The following is a 9283-nucleotide window of genomic DNA, read 5'->3' as shown; positions in this document are numbered from 1 at the left end:
TCACATCCCATCCAGCACCCCCACGCCTCCGAGAGAGACACACACACACACACACACACACACACACACACACACACACACACACACACACACACACACACACACACACACACACACACACTCTCTCTCTCTCTCTCTCTCTCTCTCTCTCTCTCTCTCTCTCTCTCTCTCTCCTCTCTCTCTCTCTCTCTCTCTCTCTCTCTCTCTCTCTCTCTCTCTCTCTCTCTCTCTCTCTCTCTCTCTCTCTCTCTCTCTCTCTCTCTCTCACAGCTGCTCTTCTCTCTCTCTCTCTCTCTCTCTCTCTCTCTCTCTCTCTCTCTCTCTCTCTCTCTCTCTCTCTCTCTCTCTCTCACAGCTGCTCTTCCAGCCTAGTTCATACTTTCTAGTTAAGGCGACAATCAAGCTAACGCACGTTACACTCTCGGTGGCAGGAATAAACGCTATTACCCAACTTTGCAATTATGCCTTTTAATGATAACAAGAGAATAAATTAATCCCCATAGTGTAGAGACCCACAGAGGTTTCCTAGTGAGAACTTACTCAGGGTCTGAGAATCTGAGCTTGCTTTCCCCAGCAGGGCTGCATAAGGAGATGACTTGACCACGGGCATGGTGGTTACCAGGTGTTTGGAAGGGTCTGCATTTGGCCGTGCAGTGTGCTTTGATCTAGCGAGGGGGAGGTCTTTTGCCCGCCCCTTGGCATTGTTATAAAAAGCCCTTTAGAAGAGGCAGAAGGGGCCGGTGGGTTTTGATCCAGGTCCTCCTGAAGTCATCCTGTGTTTCTGTCTTTCTTCTCTTCATCTTTCTAAGTTTCTTATCCCTCTCTCCTTCTCATAGGAACCATTTTAAAAGGCGGGAGCTGGCCTCCCACACCATAGTATTTATAAGTTTCAAATACTTTTGAAAAGAAAAATGATACATAATATAAAGATCTAGAAGTAAATAATTTATTTTAAAGAAACTTTCCCCATATCAACATAAATAATATCATTATATGCATTCTCAGGTCAGAAATTTTAAAAATTTTGAAAAACAAAACTGAAATTCTGGCACAATTTAAGATTCTGGACCCTGGGTGGGCAGTGGTAACGCACACCCTTAATCCCAGCATGCAGAGGCAGAGAATCTCTGTGAGTTTGAGGCCAGTCTGGTCTACAGAGGGAGTTCCAGGACAGCCAAGGCTACACAGAAAAACCCTGCCTCAAAAACTAGACAAAAGAAAAAAAAAAAAAAAGGTTCTATGCCCTGAAGAAATCCAGTTTATAAGCAGGAATGCTGATTGTACAAATGACCTGGACAGTAATTTGGAACTAGGCCTTTTTCATTTCTCCACTTAAAAACAGTAACACTTGAGCCAGGAGTGGTGGGCACATGCCTTTAATCCTAGCACTCGGGAAACAGAGGTGGAGTGATCTCTGATTTCAAGGCCAGTTTAGTCTACAGAACAAGTTCCAGGACAGCAAGGACTACATAGAGAAACCCTGTCTCAAAAACAAAAACAAAACCAAGCAAACAATAACTAAAAAACAAACAACAAAAACAAAATAAGCAAATAATAACAAAAACAAAAAACAAAAACAAACAAAAAATTAAGACCACTTAAGACACTGAAACTAAAAATTATCCAGACTTCAAAACAAGTGGTTGGTCTGGTTAGCTAATTAGTAAAACTAAATTCCTTTTTTGTTTCTCTTCTCCGTTTTTAGGTAGTGTCTTGCTATGTAATGGAGGCTGGTCTTGAGGCCATGGGCTCAAGCAATCTTCCTAGCTCAAACCACTGGAATAGCTATGACTACCACATGTGCCACCACACCTGGGGACCTGGCCAACTATCTTTAGGGAGGAGAAACGAAAATTAAAATGTATTATATGCCTAAGTTATGAGAGTATTAGACTACGGAAAGTAAATTCTTCAATCTCATGTTCCACCCCTAACTACTGATCTAAATCACCAATCAATGATGAATGCAGCTGACTCTAATTGTTCATCAACTCTAAGATGTGTTGTTGTGAGAACCAAGTCCTCCGGGGTAAGAGAGTGAAGCACCCTTTCAGGGAGTGAGTGCGCTTTTGACAGACTCTGGAACTCGGCTTGCGTAGTACTCATAATTCCTCAGTGTGGCCAGGACTCCTGCCGAGTTCATGTGCTTCACCTCCTTGTTGTACTGGAGGGCGTTCCCGTGAATGTCTGTCAACTTCCCTGCAGGAGAGCAGCATACAGTTACTGGGTAGTTGGGTCAGGATGCTTCAAGGGTTCTCTGGAGGACAGGATGGGGCAGTGCTGAACCCCAGGGCTCACACTAAGCACATGTTTTATCACTGAGCTATGTCCTAACCCACTCTAGTTATTCTTTAATGACTTTGTAGAATGTTTGTCCTGGGGATTGAACCTATGGTTTCATGCACACTAGACAAGCACTGTACCACTGAGCTACATCCCCAGCCCTTTTTATTTTTGAGAACAAGTCTGAGTTGTCCTGCTGTGGGATGGTCTGTATGTCAAATGTGTTGCTGATTGGTCAATGAATAAATCACTGATTGGTCAGTGGCCAGGCAGGAAGTATAGGCGGGACTAACAGAGAGGAGAATTGAGAGAACAGGAAGCTGGGTGAGAGAGACACTGCCAGCCGCCATGATGACAAGCCGCATGTAAAGATGCCGGTAAGCCACGAGCCATGTGGCAAGGTATAGATTAATGAAAATGGATTAATTTAAGCTGTAAGAACAGTTAGCAAGAAGCCTGCTACGGCCATACAGTTTGTAACCAATATAAGTCTCTGTGTTTACTTGATCGGGTTTGAGCGGCTTGGGACTGGCGGGTGAGATTTGTCCTGACTGTGGGCCAGGCAGGAAAACTCTAGCTACATTGTCCAGGCTTGGCCTTTTTTTTTTTTAATTTATTCTTCTTTCATATATTACATCCGGATCACAGTTTCCTCTCCCTTCTCCCCACCTGGTCCCCCCTCCCTTTTTTAAACAAGATCTCACCATAAAGCCCTGGCTGGCTTGGAACTTAGTAGGTAGTCCAGGCTAGCCCTGAACTTACAGTGATCTTGGCTGTACCTCAGGAGTTCTAGGATTACAGGTCTGTTGCATCCCGATATCCTCTTGCCTCCCTCCTGTCTTCAGAACTAGAGATTGGACCAAGTGCCTCCTGTATGCCAAATGTGAGCTTTACCACTGAACTACGGCCATATGCTCATAGGTTTTATTTCTTTCTTCTTCTTTATTTATTTTTAAATATTTATTTATTAGAGTTAGGGTTAGGAAAAATAATAAATATTTTATATGCATAGTGTTTTGCCTGCATGTGTGTATTGTACACTGTAGCATGAATCCTAATTGGTCTTAATAATAAAAACCCAGAGTCAGATATTGGGGTAAATGCTGAAAGATCAGAGAAGCAGAGCAGCCAGTCACTAGAGAGATTTCTTACCTCTGCTGAATCCTCAGACTGAAAGGGCCCAGCTCCTGTTTCCACCCTGCCTTATCACTTCCTCTCTGTGCTCAGTCATATCACTTGCTGTTTCCTCCTCCCAAGTGCTGGGATTAAAGGTGAGTGCTATCCCTGCCTGGCTCCTAGTGGCTAGCTCTGCACTCTGATTTCCAGGTAAGCTTTATTTGTTAGAGCACAAACAAAATATCACCACAGACACCATACGAGCCTAGTGCCCTTGAAGGTCAGATGAGGGCACCATATCCACTGGAATTGGAATTACAGGTGGTTGTGAGCCATTGTGTGGACGCTGGGATCTGAACCTGAGTCCTCCACAAGAACAGCCAGTGCTCTTGACCACTGAACCATCTCTTTAGCCATGCAACTGAATTTCTTGGGATCAATCTCTCTTACTATACAGTGTACTTCCCAAAATGTTTTCTGTTTGTCTGTCTATCTTAGTCAGGGTTACTTCTGCTATGATGAAACACCATGACCAAAAGCAACATGAGGAAGAAAAGGTTTATTTGGCTTACTTACCTGAATCACAGTTCACTGAGGGAAGTTGAGGTAGGAACTCAAACCAGGTAAGAACCTCTGGAGGCAGGAGTTGATGCAGAGGCCATGGAAAGGTATTCCTTACTGGTTTTCTTCCCATGGTTTGCTCAGCCTGTTTTCTTATAGCACCCAGAACCACCAGCTCTAGGATGACACCATCCACCATGGGCCCTCCCCATCAATCACCAATTAAGAAGATGCCTTACAGGCTTTCCTATAGCCTGATCTTATGGAGACATTTTCTCAATCAAGACTCCCTCCTTCAGATGACTTTAGCTTGTGTCTAGATGACATAAAACTAGGGCCTCATACTTATCAGCCTGGTGCTCTACCATGGAGGACCTCATACATGCCAGCCTGGTGCTCTACCATGGAGTTATAATCTACCTCCATCATCTATTTTCTAATTTTTAAAGATGGGGTCTTGTATTAAAAAAAAATTCATTCATTCTGTGTGTGTGTGTGTGTGTGTGTGCAAAAGTCAGAGGGGGCATGTTGAAGCTGGAGTTACAGGTGGTTGTGAACCACCAGATGTGGGTGCTGGGAACTGAATTCATGTCCTCTGGCCAAGGAATAAGTGCTCTGAGTTTCTAAGCCAGGGTGACATAATGAGTCCCAGGCCAGCAAGGGACACAGTGAGACCTTCTCTTAATGAAACCAACAAACAGCAACAACAACAAAATAAAAGTTTGATTAACTCTATGAAGATGAAATTCCATTCTTACTAAAGACTATAAACTAAAGAAAATTAAGTTTGTTGAAATATCCTTGCTGACACAAAGATGATGGGTTTGGGCGGATCATCTCTAGGCTTCTGTCCAGCATCTACATCCTAGGAATCTCGGTGAAGAATGTTAACTGAGGGCTGGAGAGATGGCTCAGCAGCTAAAATGGTTCATGGTTACTCTGCCAGAGGATGTGGGTTGATTCCCAGCAACCACAAGGAAAGCTTACGGCCATCTGTAACTCTAGTTCTAGGTAATCCAACACCCTCTTCTAGCCTCCAAGGGTACCAGACATGCATGTGGTACATAGACATATTTCTAAAAAACTGGCCATTGCTAAATAACATACATATATGCAGAACAAAACACCCATACACATAAAATTACAAAAAAAAATACTGAAATATAATACCTGAGTACAATATAAAAACCAGAATTCTTCAAGATAGCTGGACTCACCTCCCACAGCATGTAAGATAACTTCTGGGGCACAAGTATCCCACTTCTTACAGCCAGGACTTGCAAATACATAAGCAGAGGCTTTGCCTTCAATCAGCTGGATGATCTGTAAGGTGAAAAGTATAATTACCTCCAAGCTGCCAATAGGAAAAACTGCCGATGCCCACTGAAGACATTTCATCAATTCCTGTCAGACTTAGATTAAAGCCCTAAGCAGATTAAAAGATACCAGCATTATAAAAAATTAAACAGGTGAATAATAATACATGGTAATCTAAAGGGGAAAAATATGACCAAATAAGCCACAATCTATAGTCCAAGTTAGATTAAGTTTTCTTATTCCCATGGTTTTTCTTTTTTACTACAATGGAAATACATATTCACTATTGGACAAGTAATGTTTTTAAATTTCTAAAAAACTGGCCATTGCTAAGTAACAGAGAACTATTCCCAGCACCACAGCGGACAAGTCCAGCAGGTAAGCTGCTCTGGCTAGCTTAACAAGTACTTTCAGAGACTGCAGAACCCTCACCCCTTGCTTCTCCCACGACTCCATTATGAACCATCATTATTGACTGGTATTACTTGGTTTCTCTGAGACAGAGGCTCCCGCAGCCCAGGCTGGCCTCAAACTTGATTTATAACCACAGATAACCTAGAATTCCTGTTCCTCCTGCTCCATCTCCCCAGTGCCGAGACTGCGGGTATGCAGCGCCACACCTGGCTGTGGTTTGCATTTAACGGCCTCAATCTGTGAATACTAGACTGAGTAGAGAGAACATTCTGGAGGAGGCACTTCATTCAGTGACAGAAGACGGCAGGGCCAACGGGACATGTCCTCTGTACCTTGTTTCCTGCTCCCCCGACTCGTAGCACATTGTCAGGATTCATGGCCGCAATGCAGTCAGTGACCAGCTTGTTGCTGTGGGACCTGGTGGTCGTGATGATGTGCTTCCCATCGGGCACTTCTTTCAGCTGAAACCCAAAAGCACCCAAACCCAGAACTCCCCAGATGGTCCTGCCCAGCACAGCGTCCGGGCCTGCCTGTGTGAATGACAACAAAGCTCACCGTCACCAGAGAAAGATGTCAGCCACAAAGGAAACAGTCAGCCTCACTTGGCTGAAGTTACCAAGTCTGTAATATATATTTTTGAGTTACAAAAGTAAAAACACACAATGTTAAAAATATAAGGGCAGTGAATAGACAAAGAATTTATCCTGATGATAATTTGATTATCCTCATGGCTGCTTTGGTCAACCGTTTCAAAGAAAGGGAACACTTTTGTCCTCAGGAGAGTGACCTTCCTACTCTGATTACTGTTTCTTTTGGAATCATCCACTGATCTGCCTGTTAAACCGAAAATAGCAATTTTCAAACATATTGAAGTTCCAGGAAGTGCAACTGTGTACTGATCAATATTAGAGTACTAAAGTAACGATCACATATACTTTCATTATTCAAGGAACAACAGGAACTGCGTTTCCTAAGTGAGGATGCATTATGCTGCCACAGACACAGAGCAACCAAGCGGATGCTAAGGCTGATGCTAAGAAAGCTGTGGCCAGAGGAGATGGGACTACGATTTTAATGATAAATGCCCCAATAGAACTAAATGACAGCACAATCTTAGAATCTGTGTTTTCCTTTGTGGAGCTCAGAGACTTTTCCAACCACGCTGCTAAATACACATATTTCAGAAAAAGTGAAACTGACGCTAGCACACGAAGTCCAAACTCAGCACAGTGTCACATCAGCCTGGGAGGTGTACCGTGAGAAAAGGCGTATGATTCACCCGACAAGGATGTGTCAGTATCACACTAAGTTCCTTATGCATGCATTAGCCCATCCGATACTCGAGGCAACCCCAGAAAGTAGATGTTGTTATCCTTAACAATGAGATTTAGAATCAGTTAATAAACTGACCCAGGAGCCTAGGAAGTTCCTCTCAAAATCCAGCTCATCTAGGTTCAGAGCTCTTTTTGTTTCATTTTATTTTTGGAGATATGGTCTCGCTATGCAGCCATGGCTAACCAGGAACTGTAATAGGCCAGGCTGGCCTCGAAAAGACTTTTTTTTTCTTTTTTGTTTTTTTGAGACAGGGTTTCTCTGTGTAGCTTTGCGCCTTTCCTGGAAAGACTTACTTATTTTTATTTGTTTTTTTTTTTTTTGTTTTGTTTTGTTTTGTTTTTTTTTGAGATAGTGTTTCTCTGTATAGCCTTGGCTATCCTGAAACTCACTCTCTAAATAAGGCTGGCCTCAAACTCATGGAAATCCACCTGCCTCTGCCTCCTGAGTGCTGGGATTAAAGGCGAATGCCACCACTGTCTGGCAAAAAGACTTGTTTTTAATTTATGTGTTTGAGTGTTTGCCGACATGTATGTATGTGCACTATGTGTGCCCCACACTAGAGTTCCAGATGACCATGAGCAGCCATGTGGGTGCTGATAACCCAACCTGGGTCCTCTGCAAGAGCAGCAAGTACTCCCAACTGCCAAGTCTGAGAAGCTTCTGATTTTGCTTTGCATTGTTGTTTTTGAGATGGGGTCTCACTGCATTGCCCTAGATGGCCTTGGAAGGACGCTGCTGCCCCAGCCTTCCAAGTAGGTGGAACTGCAGGCCAATCCTACTGTGTCCATCAAGGCAGGCACTGGGCAACCTGAGCTGACGTGCTCAGATGTTTTCAACGTCATCACTTCTTTGTCCTAGAGAAGTACACTGCGCTTTCGGGGTGAAATAGGCTTATGCTGCAGGCTGTGTGCCCTGGGAAGCAGAGTCAAGGGCAGGGGGTGGGTATCAAGGAGTGTGTGTGGGATCAGCAGCTGTAGAAGGAAACACTGCCGACAGAGGGAAATGGGCTGCAATGTGGCCAGGTGGCAGCTCTGCCTGGGACTGTGGGGGACACCAGAGTTCAGGCAGCTCTTCAGAGTGGCCCCAAATCCACACCTGCACTTTCTGGTCATGGGAAACAGACTGCTTTGGGAAGGGTTGTGACCTGGGGTGGGAAGGCTCTTCACAGGGGAGGCATTCCCTGAGGAGGCTGACTGTTAGCTGTGCCTCCTGCCATGGAGCACCAGAGGAACCCAAACTAAGTACCAGCTGCTTGGAATGTCAGTGTGCATCCTCTCTTTCCTCCTGACTACACTGATAACTCTCGATGGCAGCTCTAGACGCTTTTGCCTGTAATTCAACCCTTAGAAAGTAGAAGCAGAAAAATTGTTTGTTCAAGGCAAACCTGAGCTACATGGTGAGTTCCACGCCAGCATGGGAAACACAACGAGAGTCTATTTCAAAGAGAAAGAGTCAGCTGGGCAGTGGTGGCACATGCCTTTAGTCCCAGCACTCGAAGCAGGCAGATCTCTGTGAATTCGAGGTCAGCCTGGTCTACAGAGTGAGTTCCAGGACAGCCAGGACTATTACACAGAGAAACCCTGTCTCAAAAAACAAACAAACAAAATGAAAGGAGTTCATACTCCCTTTGTGAATCAAGAAGACAAGAGGACCGGCCTGAGGACCTGTTGTCCTGCTCTCCCCTGGGCTCCTGATCTGAGATGTCCTATTCTTTCCTGCAAGGGTTCCATGGGGAGGCCAGCGCTTGTCCTTCCAGATGAGGGGTTACTGTTAACTCCGGGTAAGAAGCTAGCTCCAACATAAAGACAGATGGAATTTCATGGTGTTTTCACACGTCAGTATTTACTAGAATCAAAAATAAACTTTCAGTTGTTCAGTTTTTTACCTTGCTCAAGAGAGCAACAGAGATTAAAAACAGGGTTTAGAACTCACTCTGAATCCCAGCTCTGCTGCTTACGCAATGGGTGACAGTGGCAAGTTCAAGGCTTCAGTTTCCTCCTTTTCCGTGTGTGTGTGTGTGTGTGTGTGTGTGTGTGTGTGTGTGTGTGTGTGTGTGTGACTGAACCCAGTGCCTTGCTCTTTCTAGGCGGGAACTCTACCACTGACCCACATCCCCAGCCCCCTTTTACTTTGTATTTTGTGATAGTCTCACTTTGTTGCTGGCAGGTCTTCCGTTCACTCTGTAGCCCAGGCCTCCCCAGAACTTGCAACACTCTGGCCCCAGCTTCTTGAGTATCTGGGGTTACGGGCCTGCACC

The 9283-nt window shown here is 44.5% G+C and overlaps 1 protein-coding gene across 2 annotated transcripts in view; it reads right to left on the bottom strand.

Annotated features, from left to right (window-relative positions):
- Positions 1 to 924: 924 nt before the first annotated feature.
- Positions 925 to 9283, bottom strand: part of Bpnt1 (3'(2'), 5'-bisphosphate nucleotidase 1) — a 28958-nt gene continuing 20599 nt past the window's right edge. For both annotated transcript variants that reach the window (XM_052737937.1, XM_052737936.1), the window contains exons 7-9: positions 6024 to 6221; positions 5178 to 5283; positions 925 to 2199 (exon numbers count right to left, since the gene is read on the bottom strand). In XM_052737937.1, the coding sequence (XP_052593897.1) occupies positions 2051 to 2199; positions 5178 to 5283; positions 6024 to 6221 (453 nt within the window). In that variant the 3' untranslated portion in view covers positions 925 to 2050. The remainder of the gene's footprint in view (positions 2200 to 5177; positions 5284 to 6023; positions 6222 to 9283) is intronic.

The sequence above is a fragment of the Peromyscus californicus genome, unplaced genomic scaffold (genome assembly GCF_007827085.1).
Source record: "Peromyscus californicus insignis strain IS unplaced genomic scaffold, ASM782708v3 Scaffold_14__1_contigs__length_90479793_seg_2, whole genome shotgun sequence".
In the NCBI taxonomy this organism is placed as follows: domain Eukaryota; kingdom Metazoa; phylum Chordata; class Mammalia; order Rodentia; family Cricetidae; genus Peromyscus; species Peromyscus californicus.
Note: the sequence above shows the minus strand (reverse complement) of the source record. Positions and strands in the feature narration are given on the sequence as shown.